The sequence below is a fragment of the Sarcophilus harrisii genome, chromosome 3, assembly GCF_902635505.1.
Source record: "Sarcophilus harrisii chromosome 3, mSarHar1.11, whole genome shotgun sequence".
NCBI classification, from domain to species: Eukaryota; Metazoa; Chordata; class Mammalia; order Dasyuromorphia; family Dasyuridae; genus Sarcophilus; species Sarcophilus harrisii.
The window spans coordinates 400362892-400385204 of record NC_045428.1 but is presented as its reverse complement, the minus strand read 5'-3'; the positions used below and the strand labels follow the sequence as shown (position 1 = coordinate 400385204).

The following is a 22313-nucleotide window of genomic DNA, read 5'->3' as shown; positions in this document are numbered from 1 at the left end:
ATTCCATGCATTCCAAGAAGTTTTTGGATCTTTGGATTTAATTAGACTGAATTCTGGAATGCAGAGCAGTTATTACCACCTTAAGAAGTCTGTCAAATATTAGTCCATCTTTTACTAGTAAAAAGTTTTCTTTTATGAAGGAATCTAGTTAAGAAAGCAAATTTATAAGATAAAGTTTGTTCCAATATTTGGAATTGGAGCGGAAAATTTGAAAACCTAGTCCTCAGCTAAATTTCATATGTTCCAATGAGACAGATAACAAGAGACTTGTCCGTTGCCTATCATTACAAAAATGCAACTTATATATTTAATGCTTTTGAGGTTATATTGAGAAGGTTCTTTCTCCCCCTGTAAAACAAAATATATTAATTTAAATTAATTGAATTAAATATCTGTTCAGATGTTTTTAATTCAAAAATGAATTACTTTAAATATTTAGGCAGAAATTTTAAATACTTCCCATAATATATTTTTATCATGGAAAACTTTTTAAACTCTATGGATCAAAATTTTTACCCTCCAAAAAAGAATAGTATTATTAAACAAGCTAGATTTTTGTGTTGAAAGACTGAGAAGTATTGAGATTACTTTTATATCTCTCTATTCTCAACCTTCATGTTTTGCTTGAATATAAAATTTTAAGTATATTTTTATTATTTATTACATTCATTGGGTAATCTTACTTTTCATTACCTTAATTTTGTTTATTATTGTTTTTTCTTTTGAACCACATTTATTTCTGAATATATACTTCTCTATTTCCTAAGGCAGCTAGTTCTCTCATAAGAAATATTATCAAAAATAATTGTTAACAATTTAACAAAATCAATTAGCATATCTTTTGCATCTGATAATATTATATATGTGATTCTCTAAAGCTCCCTGTTTCTACAATTAAGAAAGGAAGAGACCCATTTTAAAAATGCTTCTTTGGGGCCAAATGGTTGTTGTAACAGCATCTAGTTTTATTTTACTATTCTTTTTGCTTATATTGTATTAGTTATTATATATATATAGTATGTATGCATATGAGCATTTTCTGGTTCTACTAATAATGCTCTGCATTAGTTCCTTTAAGCTTTCCCATTTTTGTTGTTTGTTATACTATAGCATTACGTTGCATTCATGAACCACAATTTACTAATCATTCCTCAGTTGAGGGACATCAACATTGTTTCTTGCTTTTTGCTACCACAAAAAAAGTAGTAGTGCTACTCTGAATATTTATTATATATGGGATGCTTCTTTCTGTCTTTGATGTCTTTGAAGTGTATGTTTAGCAATAAGACCTCTGGATCAAAGAGTATGGATGTTTCAGTCAATTATTTTAGCATAATTCCAAATTATTTTCTATAATAAAACAATTTTCATCCTACTCACAGTACATCAATATTTCTGTCTTTTCATTTACCTTCTAGAATTGACTATTCTTATCTTCAATAATCTTTATCAAAGTTCTAGATGGGAGGCAAAACCTCAGAGTTATTTTAATTTTTATTTATTTTATCATTAATAATTTGAACAAATGTTTCATAAGGTTGTCAATAGTTTGCAATATTTCTTCTGATAAGTATTTATATTCTTTGGCTATTTATGTAGTGCCAGTGGTTTGTTGGTAAACATTTAGCAATTGATTCTCAAAAAATCATATATATGACACATTTTAAGCTTAATCTGTATTATTAACATTTTGTCTTTTACTTTATTTAGTCAGGACAAACAGTAAAACAATAAAAAGCAAATCCTGAATTGTTATTCAGTCATGTCTGACTCTTCATGACCCTGTAGATCCTGGTACGCCAATACTATCCATGAGGTTTTCTTGTGAAAGATATGGAGTGTTTCACAATTTCTTTCTTAAAGCAAACTTGTTCAGGGTCACACAGCTTATAAATGTCTCAGGCAAAATTTGAACTCAGGCCTTCCTGACTCCAGGCCCAGCACTCTATCCATTGAGTTACCTAGTCTTCTGAATTATAGCATTTTCCAGTTTCTGAAGTGTAAATGTTAACACTGAAAATTTAGTGATTGACTCTGGAGAGCCAATATGATTCAGCTTGTGCTTGCTCACTAGTAATTGGCCCTATATATTTGTATTAGTTCCTAATATATCTTGGATATATTGGATATTGTGCATATTTATGAAGCACTGTAGCATAGTTAGAAAGAGTTCTGAATTTGGATCTAGATATCTTGGATTCAAATAGTTCCTGCATTATTTACTACCTTGGTGATCTTGAGTAAATAATTTAACTTCTTTGAAACTCAATTTCCTTAATTGTAAAATGATGAGATTGGATTAGAGACCTTTAAGGTTTCTTCCAGCTCAAAAATCTATAATCCCATTATACCATGATTGGAACCTTATCATTTAATTGATGCAAAGATTTTTCCCTTTCAGTTTTTCTTCTCTAGTTGCATTGCTTTTGTTATATGAAAATTTTCAATTTCATATAATCAAAATCGTGTTTTTTTTCCCTGTAATATCTACCATCCTTTCTTTTGTTAAGAATTTTCCCTTTAGATATAAATATGAAAGACACCTCCATCCATTTTGTCCAGTTTTTTTTTTCTTTATCTCTTTAAAGGCAGATAAGTAGAATGTTCAATATTTCTCTTTTAAATTAAATTTTTACTTATATAGCCATTGGTTGATTTTTTTTTCTTTTCTAGGACAGTGATCCTCTTTAGAAAAAAAAAAAAAATCCCATCCTCTGTGCATTCAAAGCATTCATAATCTGTCCCCTATTATCATTAAATCTTATCTGTCACTACTCTTAAGAAACCTCTATCCCAACAGTGAAATTTTTTCATTACTCTTTTCTCTTAGCCCAGTAAATTACACACTATACTCATTACCATTCCTGTTCCCTTATTCATGTATCCCTCCCTTGCACCACCCACTTACTCTGCCAAATAATCTTAATTTATTTTAGTGCCTAAGGGAACCTTCTCACCCTTAAAGATCATAGGATCAAAGCTTGAAAGTGTAGGTACCACTGAGGGTCACATAATTTAAATTTTTCTTCCTCTAAGTACAGTTCCTTAACTGTGCTGGTGAACAAAGATCTCTCTTTCTTTACCTTTTATCGCATTTTGATCCTAGATTGTTTGTTTTGTATATCTTTTTGTTTTGTGCTGTGGTTGACATAACACAGTTATGTATACATTAATATTAAGTGCCTTCAAGCCATATACTGAAGCATATGGTTTTTTATAGTCCATAGCTCCTAGTACCATGTTGGGAATTTATTCATTCAATAAACATTTATTAGACACATGTTAGACACCAAAGACACAAAGACAAAAGAAAAACAGCACATGGTGAGGACTTAATAAATAGTAAATGACTTGAACTAATTTGTGAATTTTTATACTTAATTGCCATTATCATGTCATAAATTGGGAATTCCCATCTATTTTATGCTCATAATTTGAGGCTTCAAATGTATTTGTAAAGGGTATTAGTGAACATTTTCTTGTATAAAAAGGATTTTTTTTATTTCTTTCATACACAGAGAGGAAAGTCACATTGTTATCCTCAGTGTGTTAAGGGACATATTCACCTTCCTAATCAAAATGAATATTAAAGAAATAAAAAAAAATTATGTTATGAAAATATCCCAAAACTATAGATAATAGATAAAAGCTATTATGAATATAAAAGATCTTTATTATATACATGGAAGCTAATCTCAGAGGGAAGACCAGAGGGACTGGGGAACATGAAAAATCTCCTGTAGAAAATAGGATTTGATCTAAGTCTTCAAGGGAGATGGGGAAACCTAGAGAGCTAAAGGGAAGGGGGACATCTCAGACATAGGGCACAGACAGTGCAATGATAGAGTCAGGACAAGAAGTATTATTTAGGAAGAAAAGCAAGTAGCCAATGTAGCTGGATTGTTGAGTATATGGAAGGAAATAAAACATACAAATACCATAAATGTCCGAGGTTGGGAAGGAGATTAAATATCAGGTAGAAGATTCCATATTTGATTATGCAGATAATAAGGAGCCCCTGGAATCGTGAAATAGGAAGGTGAGAGGACTAGACCTGTGCTTTAGGAAAATAATTTTGGCGCCTGAATGCAGGATGGACTGGATGACTAGAAATAGAAAGATCAATGAAAAGGTTATTACAATAGTTTATTCTAGAAGTGATGAAGATGCTGCTAGGTTGATGGCTGAGTGAGTTAGAAAGAAGGGAGATAACATGAGATAGGATTTCTACTTACATTCTGCCTCAAATTCATACTATCTGAGTAATACTGGGAATATCATTTAACTTCTTTTTGCCTCAGTTTTATCTACTATAAAATGGAGATAATAATAACACCTACCTTGCAGCATTGTTGTGAAGATAAAATGAGATAATATTTGCAGAAAGCACTTGGGGTCGTTCCTTACACATGGTAGATTCTATAGCAATATTTAGTTCCTTCCTTTCTCCTCCTTTCATCCTTATTGAACACACTATTCTACCTGTTGATAGTTGACCACTTGTGCCTTAATAAAAGTACTTGATAGCCTTTTAACACCAGCTACTTTATGAAAGCAGATGACTATCAGTTAGTATGTTATTCTGTTCTTGTGGGATCCAGGATAACAAGACTCAATTGCATTTTGCTTCCTGTTTTTCCTCACTGTTGACCCATCAGCAGCCACACATCTACTTCTATAGACTCAATTACCATCTCTAGGTTGACAATTCTTAAATCTATCTTTCCTGCCCTCTAATAGCCTCTAATCTTGCATTTCCAATTGCTTTTCAGACATTGCAAAATGGAGGACCAATAGATATCTTAATTCAATAAATCTAAACCACAACTTACTCTTTTTTCCCCAAATCTTCCTTTACTCCCACCTTCTCTCTCACTGTGGAGGGTTACACCTTCTTGGTCGCTCAGCCTAGGTATCATTCTGGACTCCTCACTACCTCTCATCCTCCATATCCAAATTGCCAAGGCCTGTCCATTTCACCTTTGCAATATTTCCTAAACTTTCCTTTTCCTCTCTTCTGACACTGTCACCATTCTTGCACAGGCCCTCCTTGCTCTAGACTATGATAGTAAGCTGCTGGTTGATCACCCTGCCTCTGTTTCTGTCCATTTCAACCTATTCCTTCAATCAGCTACTGAAGTGATTTTTCCCCTCTCAATAAACTTCAGTGGCTCCCTATTGCCTCTGGGAATAAATACAACATACTGTTTGGCATTCCAAGCCCTTCCTAACCTAACCCCCTTCTACCATTTCAGTCTTGTTCTATCTTTCTGCCTGACACCTCTTTAATCCGATGATGATGGCTTCCTAGCTGTTCCACAAATAGCCTTCCAGAAATCTTTTTGGCCATCCCTCATGCCTGGAACATCTTCTATCCTCTATTCTGATTCCTGACCTCCCTGGCTTCCTTTAAGACCAGATTGAAATACCATCTTCAAAAAGAACCAATTCCAGTGATTTTCCTCTGTTAATTATTTCCTACTTATCTGTAGATAGCTTGCTTTGATATGATTGCTTCTTATCTTTTTTTCTGTTTTTATTTTTTATTTTATTTTAATTTTTAATAATAACCTTTTATTTTCAAAATACATGCAAATATTGTTTTCAACATTCACTCTTGAAAAAACCCTTTGTTCCAAATTTTTCTTCCTCCTTTCCTCCCACTCCCCAGCACTAGACAGCAAGTAATACAGTATAGGTTAAACATATGCAATTCTTCTAAATATATTTCCACATTTATGATGTTGCAATGTTTGCTCATATCTCGTCTTCCCCATTAGGTTGTAAGGTCTCTGAGGACAGGGACTGTCTATATTTTTTTTGCCTCTTTTTGTATCCCCGGTACTTAGCACACTATCTGGTACACAGTCAATACTTATTATTAAATGTTTTCAATTGATTGATTAAATAGATCACAAAGAATGACATATATTTGTATGTCACAAAACTGGGACTGTCATGACAATGGGAATGGAAAGACTGGGTTGGGATATAAATGCATACCACATCTTTTTTCTCTCCTTATATGACTTAGGCTCTCCTATATTATTTTTCTCAGTCACTGCAAGAAGGTCCTCAATCTTTGTTATAATGATCAAAGGTCAGGAGACCTAGATTCTAGTTCCCTCTCTACTATTAACTCATAGTATGAACTTGACACTTCCCTCCTCGATGGAAAAAAAAAAAAGAGAGCGTTGCACTAGGCCATCGTTAAGTTCCCTTTCATTTCTTATATTCTGTGTCAGCATGGGATGCTGACATGGGAAAGATCACTGCACCTGCTAGTCAGAAGAACCTGGGCTCAAGTGCCGGCTTTGCCACTTACTAACTGTATAATCTTGGACAAGTCACTTGACCCCTCTTAAGCATTAGTTCGTCCAACTCTACAATGAGGAAAATAATGCGCCACCTAACTCACAGGGAAAGTAGAAATGCTTTATAAACTTTAAAGTATTTTATAGATGTGACCTATTTTTATTATGAATCCAAGTGCTTTGCTATTTCAAGTGACAAAAAAGGGTCAGGTTCAGACCAAGCTGGTGTATGGGCTTGATTTTGATGATGATGCATTTGTAAGATTAAGGCAAAAAAAATTGATAGGCCAGGAGGATTTCTATGCAGTTCTGTTGAGAAACCCAACAGATCATGCCCCACTGATAAGTGACCCTGAGAATAAAAGCTGAGAGTCAAAGGATGCTGAGACGGCTGCCTCCCAGCAGCTAGTCCAGGCTCCCATGCGGGCAATGCTGGTGCCCAGGACTACCAGGCTTGAAAGTATCCTTTGATGTTTTCTCTTTAAGAAACTATGATGCTATCAAAGGAATGAAGAACTTGACAGCATGTTGGAACTTACCTTTTGAACACCTGCTCTTGGGACTTTTTTGCTCTTTGGAGTTTTCAGAAACTATAGGTACATGCAACACAACATACTAACTTTATAGTGCAGATGATATGCTTTATATTAAAGCTGCACCATCTGCAAATAATCCAGACAGGATTTTTGCCCCCATTTGGTTGTTGGTCAGTCCACCAGCATTTATTAAACATTGGTTATGTGTCAGGGACTACAGTGAATGCTGAAGATATGAAGAAAGGCTAACATAGTTCCTGTCCTCAGGGAGCTCATATTCTAATGGAAATAACATGTAAAAAAAAAAAAAAAAAAAAAAACTATGTACATTCAAGATATAAAAAGAGGTAAGGATAATGATCTCAGAGGGAAGGCACTAGTCATTTGGGAGAGGGGCACTGAGAAAGGTCTCCACTAGAAGTTCTGATTTGAACTGAGTCTAGAAGGGAAAACAGTAAGTGTTTAATAAATGCTTGTTGATTCCCTGACTGACTCATTAATTCATTACTGGTTGAAGTGGGATGCTTAAAACTTTTATGTCCTGAGATGAGATTTCCCTAGTTGTTCCCTATTTATATCCTTCAGCAATATTTCCAGAAGCAGTGTCTTAGAGTCCCTATTTAGGGGAAGCCTGGGATCTCTGTCCTAAGGTATCTGCAAAGTTCTTCTTCTATTCCCCTCTAAATTTGCCTTTCGTGCCAGAATTCCTAGTTATGACTCTTGTAACTAGCTACAGCTTCTTTATACTTCTGAAAAAATAATAATTAAAACATTCTCATAATCTCAATAATAAAAACATTCTCGTAATCTCAGTGGTTGTAATCAAAATGCCCAGTTGTCCTTTAGAAAAAAAAATATATATTTCTAATTTATCCTATAGCTGCCTATGAACATGTTTTAATTCCACAGTCCCTCTTTTGTTTTTTTGTTTGTTTGTTTGTTTGTTTTTTATTTAATAGCCTTTTATTTACAGGTTATATGTATGGGTAACTTTACAGCATTAACAATTGTCAAACCTCTTGTTCCAATTTTTCACCTCTTACCCCCCACCCCCTCCCCCAGATGGCAGGATGACCAGTAGATGTTAAATATATTAAAATATAAATTAGATACACAATAAGTATACATGACCAAAACGTTATTTTGCTGTACAAAAAGAATCAGACTCTGAAATATTGTACAATTAGCTTGTGAAGGAAATCAAAAAAATTCAGGTGGGCATAAATATAGGGATTGGGAATTCAATGTAATGGTTTTTAGTCATCTCCCAGCGTTCTTTCTCTGGGCGTAGCTGGTTCAGTTCATCACTGCTCCATTGGAGATGATTTGGTTGATCTCGTTGCTGAGGATGGCCTGATCCATCAGAACTGGTCATCATCTAGTATTGTTGTTGAAGTATATAATGATCTCCTGGTCCTGCTCATTTCACTCAGCATCAGTTCGTGTGGGTCTCTCCGGGCCTTTCTGAAATCATCCTGTTGGTCATTTCTTACAGAACAGTAATATTCCATAATTTTCATATACCACAATTTATTCAGCCATTCTCCAACTGATGGACATCCATTCAGTTTCCAGTTTCTAGCCACTACAAAAAGGGCTGCCACAAACATTCGTGCACATACAGGTCCCTTTCCCTTCTTTATAATCTCTTTGGGATATAATCCCAGTAGTAACACTGCTGGATCAAAGGGTATGCACAGTTTGATAACTTTTTGAGCATAGTTCCAAACTACTCTCCAAAATGGTTGGATTCGTTCACAACTCCACCAACAATGCATCAATGTCCCAGTTTTCCCACATCCCCTCCAACAATCATCATTATTTTTTCCTGTCATCTTAGCCAATCTGACAGGTGTGTAGTGGTATCTTAGAGTTGTCTTAATTTGCATTTCTCTGATTAATAATGACTTGGAGCATCTTTTCATATGACTAGATAGTTTCAATTTCTTCATCTGAGAATTGTCTGTTCATATCCTTTGACCATTTTTCAATTGGAGAATGGCTTGATTTTTTATAAATTGGAGTTAATTCTCTATATATTTTGGAAATGAAGCCTTTATCAGAACCTTTGACAGTCCCTCTTTTGGACTCTTCAGGCATGCTGCTATGCTATGATAAGAATGCTATAATAAAATCTTTAAATATGGAGGGCAAAAGGACATTTTTTTTCCTTGAAACTCTTGGAAGTGGGAGGAAGAGTCAGCATGGAGATGATTTGTAAAAATTGACTTTAGACATTGGTTTGCTAAGGATAGACAGCTGTGGTTATCTAACACAAGTTATTTATTTTCTTTCAAAAAGCAGCAATTTTTCTTACCCAGAGATCTCTGAGGGCAAGAGAGTTACTTAGCATTGATTGACATCAATAAATGATGGACATTTTCTCTTGAATATCCCATGTCAAACTCAACATGTTCAAAACTGAACTCTTCACTTTTCTTCTTTCCTCCAAAACTTGCCCTTTCCCCCAACTTTCCAGTTGTTCCCTCTCTTTGACACTTAAAACCCTTTTAAACCCAGGTTCCAATTTACATTTTCAGATTTATTATATATTATTCTTAATATGCTCTTTACCAGTTTGTCCTTCATGTTCTATTCATACATTCCATTCCTTCTCCTATCTCCATGCCTTCATACCAGTCTCCTCTCATGCTTGGAATATTCTTACTCCTTATCTACACATCTTGTAGCAATTAATTTCTTTTAAAAAGTTGACTCAAGCATCATCTTCTTTTCTACATGAAACCTCCCAGATCCTTCCTGCTCCCATCTTCCTCCCCCCAAAATTACTTTGTATTTTTTAAAATATACTTTTATATAAATGCATGTTCTATCTCCCCTGATAAACTCCAAGAGCTATAATTTTTTTTAATTTTTGCCTTTTTATCTTTACAGCCTAACACAGTATCTTGCATCTCATAGATGCTTATAAGTTGATTGATTAATTTCTTGTCAACCATGTTTCTATTCTCCTTATGGCCAATCAGTTATCAAATCCTGCTTATTCTGCCTTGGTATTATCTCTAATAATAATTACTATTCCTCTCCCACTGCAACCATCCTAGTTTAGACCCTCATTTCCTCTTATTAAATTATTTTAATAATTTGTTAATTCATATCTCTTTCTCCTTTCTCTCTCCTAACCAAGCCATGAGTCACACTGATACCAAAAAAAGAAAAAAAGAAAAAAAAAAAAAGCTTCCAAATGCATAACTCTGTTCAAGTCATTCCCCTTCTAAAAGCTCTCATTGACTTCTACCCTAGGTCTACTCTTCCTCTTTCCACTTTCTGCCTTGTCTTCCACGTCCATATATTTTCATATACCTAGAATTGACACTGTCCTCTCCTGCCTCCTCCTAAATTTCTGTCTCTAAAGAATCCTTGTTGTCCATCTCTGAAGCTACCTTCTCCATGAAACTTTCACTGATCTTTTTAACCAGAAATCTTTAATCTTTCAAGGCATTCTGATAAATCTCTTCCATAACATTTTCTGATGTGTTAGACAGCTTAGTGGATAGAATATTGGCTTTGAAGTTCGGAAATACTGAGTTTAAATCCTACCTCAAACATTTAACAGCTATGCGACCTTTAATCTTTCTCAGATTTAGTTTCCCCATCTGTAAAAGAAGGTTGATAATATCTATTTCATAATATGTATAATGGGGGTAATAATGGGAGTAAAACAGAATGCTACATAAAATACTGGTTATTGTTCTTATAATATTGTTATTTTTATGTCTTATCTCTTCTACTAGTTTAGATTGTAAGTTCTTTGAGGGCAGAGACTGTAACTTTTCTTTTTTATATTCTTAGCCCTTACTTATTTAAAACACAGCTTCACAACCAGTAGTAATTTAATGTTTATTGAATTGGATTTTTTGAACAGCTGACTTTCAGATCATAGGCTACATAAGGGCATGTTAACACAGTGACGAAATTTTTAAAATAAATAAGTTAAGTGGAAAATCACCCATTTCAAATAAATCTTTGACCTTGATCTCTGTTTTCTCCTTATATTCCTCATTTTTCTTCCCCTTGAGCTTACTAATGCTGGATCAGCATACAAAAAATTTACTGGTATATGTCTATGGAAAGCTACCCTGATACATTTATAACTCATCATGACCTTTATTCCCCTTCCACTGATAACATATGTCTCTTGCTAGGCCTCGGAGAAAGGCTTACCAATTTATTTTCATTTTAATGATTTCCAATTGTAGCTTTGCTGAAAGAAATAATTTTTTGAATGAAACTTAATTGCTAGTGTTTTATCTCCTTCTGGAAGGAGCACACATAGGACTGAGCTAATAGGCTTTTGATGAACCTTTGACTTAAAATACTTTCCTTTGCTGTTCTTTGATTAGATGGCAGAGGGTAGGGAAATGAACTCTGTTTTAAAAATCTGAAGGCCTGGGTTCTAATCTCAGCCTTCACTTAATCTTTGAGAACCTCCATTTTTGTTTTTGTTTTTGTTTTCAACTGTAGAATAGTAATAATAATAATATCTATTCTGGATATCTCACAGGGTTCTTGTGAACATTAATTGAGAGGAAAAAAATGCTCAGAAAATTGTATTGTGTATATTTGGGGTTGTATTATTATCAGAGCTATTCCAGTGGCTAGGAATTGAGGACTCATATTCCCTGAGAAGCTTCATAAAAATTCTCTGTTTCTAGAAATCTGAATTTCTAGAAAGAGAAGGAAATGCTTTTTCTCCCCAAACCATCAATATTTATTTCTCTGGGGCTTGGCATTTTAATCTCTTTTTATGTTTATCTTGTTTTTCTTTTTATTCTACTTTGATGTTTGCCATGTTCTGAGTGGGCATTCATTGCCATTACTTTAAGCACACCAACATCCAATCATTCTTGTTTGTTTGGTTCTCCATGTTTTATATAATTTCTATTTAAATCTTGGCAAATAAAATACTCTAATTTTGCCCTTTGAATGCCCACAGCATGCATATTTCCCAGGCAGGATTTATCTCAGACTGTTATATTTTTTTTAATCTTATTAAACTCTTTAGTTTTAGTGAAATTGCTGTTTCTTGCTGTCTCCCAATCCACAATTATTTTTAATTAACTTTTAAAAATTTTCTTTTGCTTGACATTTTATTTTTCAGACACCCCTCATAGAACCTCACGTTCCTCTTCGTCCTGCTAAAACCATTACTCAGGTAATGGATTGTAGGTGGGTTGTCTAGCTAAAAGGTCTAAGATTTAAAGTAAACATAAGCAAGGTAGTCTGTTTGTCAAATAACATGTGAGGAAAAGATCATTGTACTTGTTAGTGATATCCAGAGCCTCTCTCTCATATGTATTTATTATTATGTGCTGTCCAGATGGACACTGTAAGTATATGAGTGGCTTTCACTTGAAAGAAAGCCAAGAGATCAGATTTGAAAGCAACTTTTGAATTTGTTCAATTTTCTGTCTTTAATCTCCTTTTTTTCTTTCCCATTGTTCATTTCTCTGCCCACTTAATTAAAATCTAGGTCCCTTCAGAGAAGATCCTCAGAGCTGGGAAAATTTTACGAAATGCTATCCTCTCCCGAGCACCTCACATGATCAGAGATCGCAAATACCACCTAAAGACTTACAGGTTTGTGAACTGCCAAGTTCCAATGAAGATCCACTAAAGTGTGTCACAGATATTACTGTGTAGCCAACCTCTCACTTACAATAAATATTTTTCTGAATGCCTACATATCTTCCAAGCAGAGCTCTAGGACAGAGCAACAGGGCTTGATCCTAGTGCACCAGGTTTACAGGGGGCTAGCAGCACTTCCAGTCATTAGCATGCCAGGGTGACTTTCTTTCACATTCTTTCCCCTACTCCTGCTCACACATGCCTTCTAAGGTTTCAGTCTTCCCAGCAGAGATCTCTCACAATGTTCCTGAATTTTTGTCTTTTGTCCCAAGTCTAATTTTTCATGCTTGTTTTGGGCATTAAAAACAAACAAAACTCACCTTTTTAGTGCTTTGCTTAAGGCTTCTTAAAGTCTTCTTAAGGAGCAACTTGTGGCAGAGTTGATAGAATGCTGGTCTCAGAGTTAGGAAAATGATCTTTCTTTGTTCAAATCTGGCCTCAGATACTTTTTGTGTGACCTTGTGCAAATTATTTAATCCTGTTTACCTCGGTTTCTTCATCTGTAAAATGAGCTGGAGAAAGAAATTGTAAACTACTCCAGTATCTCTGCCAAGAAAATCCCAAATGGGGTCAGTAGAGTTGTACATGACTAAACAGAAACATGGCTGCTCAGACCTAATTCTTGAGCTAATTTGCTTTTAAATTAATTCTCTTGGGCTGAAGACTGCAAAGACCTTAACTTGTCTAGCTAACCATCCCTTTACATTTAAAATATAGATAGGATCTTTTATTATAGTTTTAAACAATGCCAAACTATTCATTCACAAAGCATATCTCTGTATATTTGGGCCATCATGATATTCCCCAAATCTCACATGGCTGAAAGGGCTTCACCTGATTTGTAATTTATTTTCCTGATTTAAAGCGAGTGATTATGCTTTCCTATATTTTCTGCTCATCCCCAGGAGAGTTTGTTGGAATAAAACATTTTGGGGAAGAAGGAATGAAAACTGGAAGTCAGAGATCACAATATATTTTTTCCCTGTCGTCTTTAAGGTTGTAAGCTCCTGGAGTGCAGAAATTATGCCTTCTCTTTATTAACAATGCAAATGGGAAGAAAGTGAGCTCAGGCGACTTAGTTGCTCTTCCCTTAGTTTTTTGACATCTCTCTCCATAGTACCAATACATCTAACCCTATCACCTCAGTTGCTTGCCTCCACTATTCTCACTACTACAGAAGGAAAGAAATAAGTAGCTTAGGGTTTCTCCTCCCCTCCAGAGTCACCATGATAGCAGCAGAAGGTTTCCTGTGAGTTGAGAGACAGCTAGAGCATTCATCTCTTCACTAGCAACCATTCCTGTGTTTTTATGAAGGTAAATGTTGCTGGTGATGAGGAACAGGGAGAGACTGGGGGGAAAGTGAACAAAGAGCTTCATGGCACACACCCATTTGCTCTTATTCCAGGACCTGGCAGAGAGTATCGTAAGTCTTTCACTATTCCAACTAATCCAGTCTCAAATACTTAGTAATTATATGACCCTGGACAAGTCACTTAGTTTTTTCTATTGTAAAATGGACTTAATGATAGCATCTGCCTCCCAGAGTTGTTGTGGGGACCGTTATGAACAAGTATTTGTAAATCACTTAGAACAGTGGCTGGCACACAGCAGATACTTAGCATGTTTTCTTCCTTCTGTTGCATAGTCCCATAGTCTCTGGTCCCCACATTGTGTCCCCACATTAATTACCAATGGATAGAGGATTGTTTATATGAATAGGAGAGAGATCATCTCAATGTATTTGATTTAAACTACTTGAGGAATGGTGCTGTTTGTATCTCATTTTATCTTTGTGTCTACAATGCTGAATTAAATGTCCTGAATACATTAGATAGTTAACAATGCTTTTTTGAATTGAATTTATTTTTTAAAAAAGCATAAGAAATACCTTGAGAACTATGTAGGTCTCATTTTGCAGAGATGGAAGCATAATCCAGGTATTTTTAACTCATTTTGTATCATGGAACCCTTATCTGCTGAATCCTTTTTCAGGCTTCCCTTTTCAGAATAATTTTTTTTCACATCAAATAGCATTTATTGAGCACCTATTATATGCTAGATATCGTACTAGTTACATATATACATCCAAAGCAAAGCAAATCAACTAATGAATTTATCTCAGGAAGCATTTCTCAATCACTTACTATATGCAGATTGTTGTGCTCAGGAGTCCAGGAGAATGCAGAGTTAAGCTCCTCTTCTATACAGATGATATTGTAAAAGAGTAAAATAGATGCCATTTTCTTTTTTTGTTTTAATGGTATTTTATTTTTTCAAATACATGTAAAGATAATTTTCAATATTCATTTTTGTAAGACATTGCGTTTCAAATTTTCCTCCTTTCATCCTTTATCTCTTCCTTCAAGACAGAAAACAATCTGATATGGGTTAAATATGTGCAGTCTTTTTAAACATATTTCCATACAGAATAATCTTTTTAAATTCATAAAATACAAAATTTCAAAATACAAATTCAAAAGGAAATCACTTATCCTAAAATTGTGGTTCAACTGTTTTAGTCCTATCTGACTCTTAGGACTCCATTTTTTTTTTTTTTTGCAAGATACTGGAGTGGTTTACCATTTACTCCTCCAGCTCATTTTACAGATGAGGAAACTGAGGCAAAGAGTTATACAGCTAGTGTCTGGGGCCAAATTTGAATTCACTAGTTTGCATTTTATCTACTATTGTCAATATATATTAAACAAGCAGACCAACAAACAAAAAACAAAAACAAGTTCATGAATTCCTCCCACTCCCCAGTACGAACCCCTGGTATAATAAAATAATCACAGGAGGTGAACCCCACACAAGAGGCGGGGCTTATCTCCTTTCTCAAACCTATAGATATTTTAAAGATTCTAGGTCCTCTGTACCTCTTCTCATCATTTTAGATGCTTAATTGCCTCTAATGCCTGTTAATACAATTAACCTTCCCAAGAATCACTCTCTAGATATGATCTGCTTCTGTAGTACCGACAGTTTCTAAGGAAATTCATAAAGCTATATAGAGTGCTATGGCTAGAAAGAACTTCAGAGAACATCTTGAACAACCTTTTAATTTATTAAGATGATATACCTGGGAGCTAGAGAATCTTAATGATCCTCTAAAGGTCACGCACTAGTTACTGGCAAACACAAGAGAGCATTCTAACTGCCAGCTTAGCATTCTTTTCCTTAGTTCTGACCTGTTACATTCATAACCTTTTCCTGGAACTTTATCACAGATAATCAAAAGACCCTGGTGGGATCTTGGAACTAACCCATTCCCCTTAGGGAGTATAGTCCAGGAAGATCAATGAATCTCCTTTAGGTCTGCACATTTTCTAGTCACATCTAGTCAGTAGTCAATAAATATTTATTAAGCATCTCCCAAGTACTATTCACTATGCTAAGCACTGAAAATACAAAAACCAAAAACAGGAATACAATCTCCACCCTCAAGGAGCTTATGCCCTAATAGCAGAAAAAAAAAAGATACAAAAGGAAGCTGAAAAGCAAGTTGTTTAGGCTTGAAGGGCATGATAGAAAAGTTAGAACTGTACTAGAGTATTGCTGCCAAATGAGAAATTACTTGTACTGAAATTAGCTCCATGGGAGTTTGGGAGTTCATGGTTCCACTCTTTAATAAGATAGGCAAAAGACTGTGATGAGGTAGAGTACCAAGACGAATGGTATCTTGAAGGATGATGAGGTTTTTTCCAATAATGAGCTTCCTGAAGCATGATGAAGAATTCAGAATTGTCTCAGGACAATATATCACATCTCATTTCCAAGGCAAGCTTCCAAGCTTTCTTGAGATTTGCTTGTGATTTTTCAGTACAGATAGACAGTAGTGGGATATCCAAGTGCTTTCTGATCATCTCTTTCTGAACATCCTCTGGAATATCAGTAGGACCAGTATTCATTTTGGTCTCTCTTGACCAGTGATGGTAGAAAAGCCTGTGAGGTTCCTGTTAATCCCACAAGCAATCCCTGAATTTCTTTGCAATATTTTTGGGGGAAGCTAAGGAGATTGGCCCATTTTTAGTTCCTATTCACAAGGAAAGATATTCTAGGAATTAATGAGTAAATAAATGTACAGAAGCTGTTTGGAGCTCTTCTGATGAAAGATACTGTAGAAGTGGCAATTCTCATTACACTGAATTTTTTTTCAAAGTGATTTGCATCACCTCTAATTAGTTGTTTCTTCCAACATTCCCTCATGAGGAAGATAAGGAGTATTACTTGAAAACATAAACTGCTGCATAATCTTACTTGTATAGCATCTTTCATCTGAACAGCTCATGGGGCTCTGCAAACCTTCACTCTTTCATCCTAAGTCCTTCCAATTGAAGTCGATCTGCACTTTGGCCTCTTCTATTTTGCATAGAAGTTTACTAGGACTTGTCCAAATATCTGGTTTCTCTCTGCTGAACAATGAGCCTATCAGATAATACTGCTTTCTTTACTGTTCTTAAGCTTTAGAATGGAGTGGGTTTTTTGTGTTGTCTTTCTTAGCTTGTACTATTACTTTTGGAGGTTTCTCATAATTGCCTTGAGTCGGGAATGGGAAACTGTTGAGCAAGAGTTTCCAAAACTGACATACATCACACTGAATTTATCTGTACTAGTATTTTAAAGTGATAGAGGGAAGGGAAGGCAGGACCTTTTTTTAACCTGATTTTATTTTAACCTGATTTCTCCTTGTTTCTACTTATCAGGCCTACTTAATATTCCCCATAGGCAATATTGGGTACCTTATTTCTGTGTCTTTGCATTTGCTGTCTAACATCCCTGTGTCTGGAATGATCTGTCAATTCCTCACTGAGTAAGCATTTATTAAGCACATGCTATGTCCCCGACACCAATTAAGCACTGGAGATTTGGGGGAGAAAACAGAGAAGAAAGATAGGCAGTCCTAGCCTCCAAAGAATTCAGAATTTAATGGAATCTACCTTCTTTCTTCTGTCCCTTAAAATCCCTACCTTCCTTTAAGGCTCAAATCAAGTATCATCTCTAGCATGAGCCCTTTTTTGATTACTGTCCCTCACTATCACTCTGGGCCCATACAAGATCCAAATTCTTTTGCCGACATTCAAGGCAATAGAGAATTAACTCTCTTAGTATTTTGTATGTATATGTAAGGTATCCCAAAAGTCTTAGAGCAGTTTAAAGTTATTAACACTTATTATTAAATTATTTTAAAATATCACTGAAGTAATCAAAGGTTAAAACTGCATGAAGATCTTTGGAACCCTGGAACACTTGTGTATGCATGTCTAGAGATACACATATATACATGAATACACATACATATGTGTTTATACACACATCTAAGTGTATGCTCTAAATACATACATATGTGGGTATATGGTATATTTATATATCTCCATATATGTGCTTATATTCATACACATGTACTTAAAACATATGTATCTGTATGTCTGCATTTATGTTTGTATACATGTGTGCATACATGCTCCTAAATATTTAATGCTGGTTTACCTGTATAAATGCTATTTTCCTTTAATAGAAGATAAACTTGAGCATTATTATGCTTTTCTCTCAATTTCTAGTCCTTAGCGTAATACCAACAACATTTCGGGGGACAGGTGGTAAAAGAATCTACTCCTGTGATTTCATTGCTGTAAGTTTCTTGGTAATTCAGCAACTGTTTTTCAACTTATAGTACACATATTCGAAACTTTTCTGAGGTTCTGAGAAGAGAAGTAACTTTCCTTTGATCAAAAAGTCAGTACATGTTAGTGTCTAGCCTTGAACCGAAATTTTCCTAATTCTGAGGCCATGCGATGTCGCCCTTTCCCTTGTAACACTAGTTGCCTAATAAATGTTTGTTGAATGGTATTTAATTGATGGATTCATTTGTCTCCCCATAGGCAATGCTGTGTGGGAACAGAATTGGTCGACTGGATGATACAACAAACTCCATGTGTTCATTCCCGGGCCCAGGCTGTGGGCATGTGGCAAGTTCTATTAGAAGAAGGTGTTCTCAATCATGGTAAAATTAAAACTGAGTTACTGGAAAATACTGTAGCAAATTCCACCTTGTCTTTCAGAGTTTACATAGCTCTTCCTTCTCCAAAGGGAAAAAAAAAGAATTATGATTGCATTAGGGAATCAGCAGAACTAACATCTTCTTTTAGGAATACAAATTCAGCCACTGGATAATATTGATTGCTGAGTTCCATCATTATCCCTTCCTAACTCAGGAGGATAAATGAAAGGAAAATGAAATTGTAACCCAAGGGCATCAGTTCCAGTTATGTTTATTAGTTTGTATTCATGGTCCATTGATAGTGTGATTATATTGTGAGCATTGTACAGCCATTCTGATGTAGGACCAACTTTAGAGCATGAAATGTGCTGCTGGGCTGATGACATAAAAGTAGGTAATGAATTTAAAAGCTGCTTTTAAATGCAGCATTGTGTAAGAGAATCCATCTGTGGACCTACTGTATGACCTCATTGAAAATCATAAACCTTTTGTCAAAGAAACACATGCTACCCAGGGCTCCTATGCCCCTGTGATCCATTTTCAGGGACAATAGATATTTGGTGACTGGAGGAGAGGTGGTATTGCTTTGAGGTAGCAAAAATTTGTGCTAAGAAATTTTCAGTAAAGTGATCAAACATCGACTACATCCATTCAGCAACACCAAAGGGCCTGGGGAATGATTTGTAACCCTAATCTGTATTATCTGACAGTGCTGGAGTAACCTCAGGGTCTGAAATATGGCTAACATGTAGGTGATGAAGTCTCCCGGGCTCACTCTCACTCTGGGCCCATACAAGGTCTAAATTCTTTTGCCAACATTCAAGGCAGAAAGAATTTTTCCTCTTTTCTCAAGAGTTTGGACTGAGAGAATCCTCCACAGGGACCTTCTGTAATTTTTACTTGAAATTGTTTATACAAATGTAAAATACATTAACAATAAAAATTAAGGGAAAAAGTCTGCTCTGGAAGGAATAAGTACTTTAAAAAAATTATAGATCCTGGTTTAGGATCCTTTAAATAATGAATAAGCCCTGAATGGACAACTACACCTTTCGCTACCTTTCATATACCAAATGGAGAGTCGGTTCTTACTGGACAAAACTCATCAGTATCCTCAAAACTTGGCTACCAGTCATTCTTTTGCTTGACAGAATTTGGCCAGTGTTCCTAAAGGGAATTTTAGGGAAATCCCTTGAGAGAGGTGTGTCAGAATAGGATGTAGATGGTCCTCATGACTGCAAATAGGAGGTAATGCATTCCAGCTGCAAAACACTGGGCAAGGCAGACATCAGAAGGGTGTATCAGCTTCATCATTTAGCTGCCATTTGGTTCTGCTTGCTTGGGAAGTTTCGTTTGTTTTTATTGAATTGCAACAGCCACCCAGTGTGTCCCTGCACAGAGTGGGCAGGGTCTCTGAGTCAGGTGTGTAACGGGAGCTATCCTGTTCTTCCATGCTGCCCTTAGTGGACCAGGAACACCATTTCCAAGATAAATATTTGTTTTATCGATTTCTGGATGACGAGCATGAGGATGCCCCTTTGCCAACGGAGGAAGAAAAGAAGGAATGTGATGAGGAGCTGCAGGACACCATGCTGCTCCTGTCGCAGATGGGACCTGATGCACATATGAGGATGATCCTTCGGAAACCGTGAGTGAGAAAATTAGAATTGACCCATTTTAGGCTGTTACCTAAGCAGCCTGGGGGTGGGGGCCTCATAAGGTTTACTGAGTGGGAGGAAGTGTTTATTTCCAAAGCCCTGCCCTCCCTGACAGAACAAAGGAATATTCATGGGATTTGTTGCACACTAATCTGCTTTTCCTAAACCAGGCACCTTCAATTCACTTCTGACTTAGATGAAATTACAGAGATTCTTACTGGTTAGTTTGTGTACTGAATGCCTTAGGTCATCTAGTGTATCTGTGGGGTGTCCGGGACTGTCCCATTGCCAAGCTATAGCCAGTCCTTTCCTCACTAATGCTACCAGACTGAGAAAATCAGAATAGAATCGGTCATCTGCTTTCAGTCATTAAAAAAGACAACACCATGATTTATTTTTTTCTCTGCCTTATTAACTCCATTCGTTGCTCCTCCTATCCATTCCAGACAATCCAACCTAATCACCAACTATCTAGCAGGGTTTGGTTTGGGTTTTGGTCAATTCTGTGATTTCACCAATGTAAGGAAACTCATTCTACTGGGAGATCTGGCAACAGCTCAACAATTTGGAGTCAGAGAAAGTTGATAAGGAGCCTGGAGAGGCTAAAAAATTTTCCTAGAGTTGCACAATCCATTTATGTAAGAGGGAGAACCAGAACAGAGATATTCCTGAGCTATGAAGCTAACTTCTCTTTGCACTGTGCATCTCAGCATTAGGGCTGCATTATGCGTCGAAGATTAATTCATCCTTTAAGTCAATTAGCACACATTTTATTGAGAAATCCCATCATACTAATAGCTCCTATTCTCACAGCTCTTTACAACTTTAACAAAGCACATTCTTGCATTCTGCCTTGCCTCTTAACAGAGGGGGTTGAGATCCAAGTGAATGACAGAATGAGAGAGATGTTTTTGGACACAGCTCATATGAGGATTTGTTTTGCTTCACTATGCTTATTTATTTCAAGAATTTTGAATGAAGGTGTGGAATTAGGGAGGGAGAGTAGGGTTAATGATACAGTTGCCAACAGAAAAAAGAGAGAAAAGAAAAAAAAATGGGGGCATTGAAGCATTTTTAAAATATGCACAGAAAAGAATTGAAGGAATTTCAGAATTCGGAAGAATTAAAGGAAACCCAGACAAGTAGGACAGCTTTGAAATTATCATTGAAGATTTTTATAAAATAAAGATTAACATATAATCTTTTCTTCTTTATTTTTCTATGGAAATATTCTTTTTTAGTATTTGCTAATATTGGAATAAATAAAAATTAATTTTAAAACTACCTTTTAAACAATAGTTTTGTGAAACAATTAGAATAAGTACTATCATTTTACAAATGAGGAAACTGAGGCTCAGGGCTATAAGATGACTTGTCTTGCTTTCCATAGGCTACAAAATAGGGAGACAATTGTTTTACAACAAAGAATTCTGAATTTGGAGCCTGAAGACCTATATTCCGATCTATATTCTACTACTTGTATGTAACGTTGTAGATCTTGTATATATGTATGTATGTAATTTTGAATAAGTCATTTGGCCTGCCTGGACCTCACTAAAAAGTTTGGATTAGTACATCTTAGAGTCTCCAACAGCTCTAAAATCCTGTGAGTGAGAGCAATGGCATTTATATTCAGGTTGACTAGATTTTAAGTCTAATATTCATTTCACTATGCCATGCTACTTCTATCAGTCAAGTCACTCAAAAAACATGTATTAAATACCTACTATGTGCTAGACTCTGTGCAAAGAATATAAAGAAAGGTTAAAAAAAAAGTCTAAAGGAAAAAAGAGCATGCAAACATAAGTACAAACAAAGCATAATTAGGATAAATTGGGAAAAAAGCAACAGAAGAAATGAACTAGAATTCAGGGGAATCAGGAAAGGCTTCTGTTAGAAGGTTGGGTTTCAGCTGGGACTTGAAAGAGGCCAGAGAATCCAGGGAGCAGAAATGAAATGGGAGAGTGTTGCAGGTATGGGGAGAAATTAGAGAAAATGTTTGAAGTGAGGAGGAACAGCAAGGGTACCAGTTTGGTGTGTGGAGGTCTGTGAGCCAGATCATAGGTAGGTGGGATGTGGATGATGGGGCAAGGAGTGTATGTATATTAGGTATAAGAAAACTGGAAAGGTAGGGGTTGGGGCAGATTATGAAGGGCTT

The 22313-nt window shown here is 35.7% G+C and overlaps 1 protein-coding gene across 9 annotated transcripts in view; it reads left to right on the top strand.

The window, feature by feature from the left end:
• The window catches only part of RAPGEF4 (Rap guanine nucleotide exchange factor 4), a 339342-nt gene that overhangs the window by 205631 nt on the left and 111398 nt on the right, over nt 1-22313 (top strand). For 7 of the 9 annotated variants that reach the window (XM_031960441.1, XM_031960443.1, XM_031960445.1 and 4 more), the window contains 4 exons: nt 11973-12026; nt 12345-12451; nt 18379-18500; nt 19962-20145. In XM_031960441.1, coding sequence (XP_031816301.1) covers nt 11973-12026; nt 12345-12451; nt 18379-18500; nt 19962-20145 — 467 coding nt within the window. The remainder of the gene's footprint in view (nt 1-11972; nt 12027-12344; nt 12452-18378; nt 18501-19961; nt 20146-22313) is intronic. The other 2 variants (XM_031960444.1, XM_031960446.1) reach the window with 1 other exon arrangement.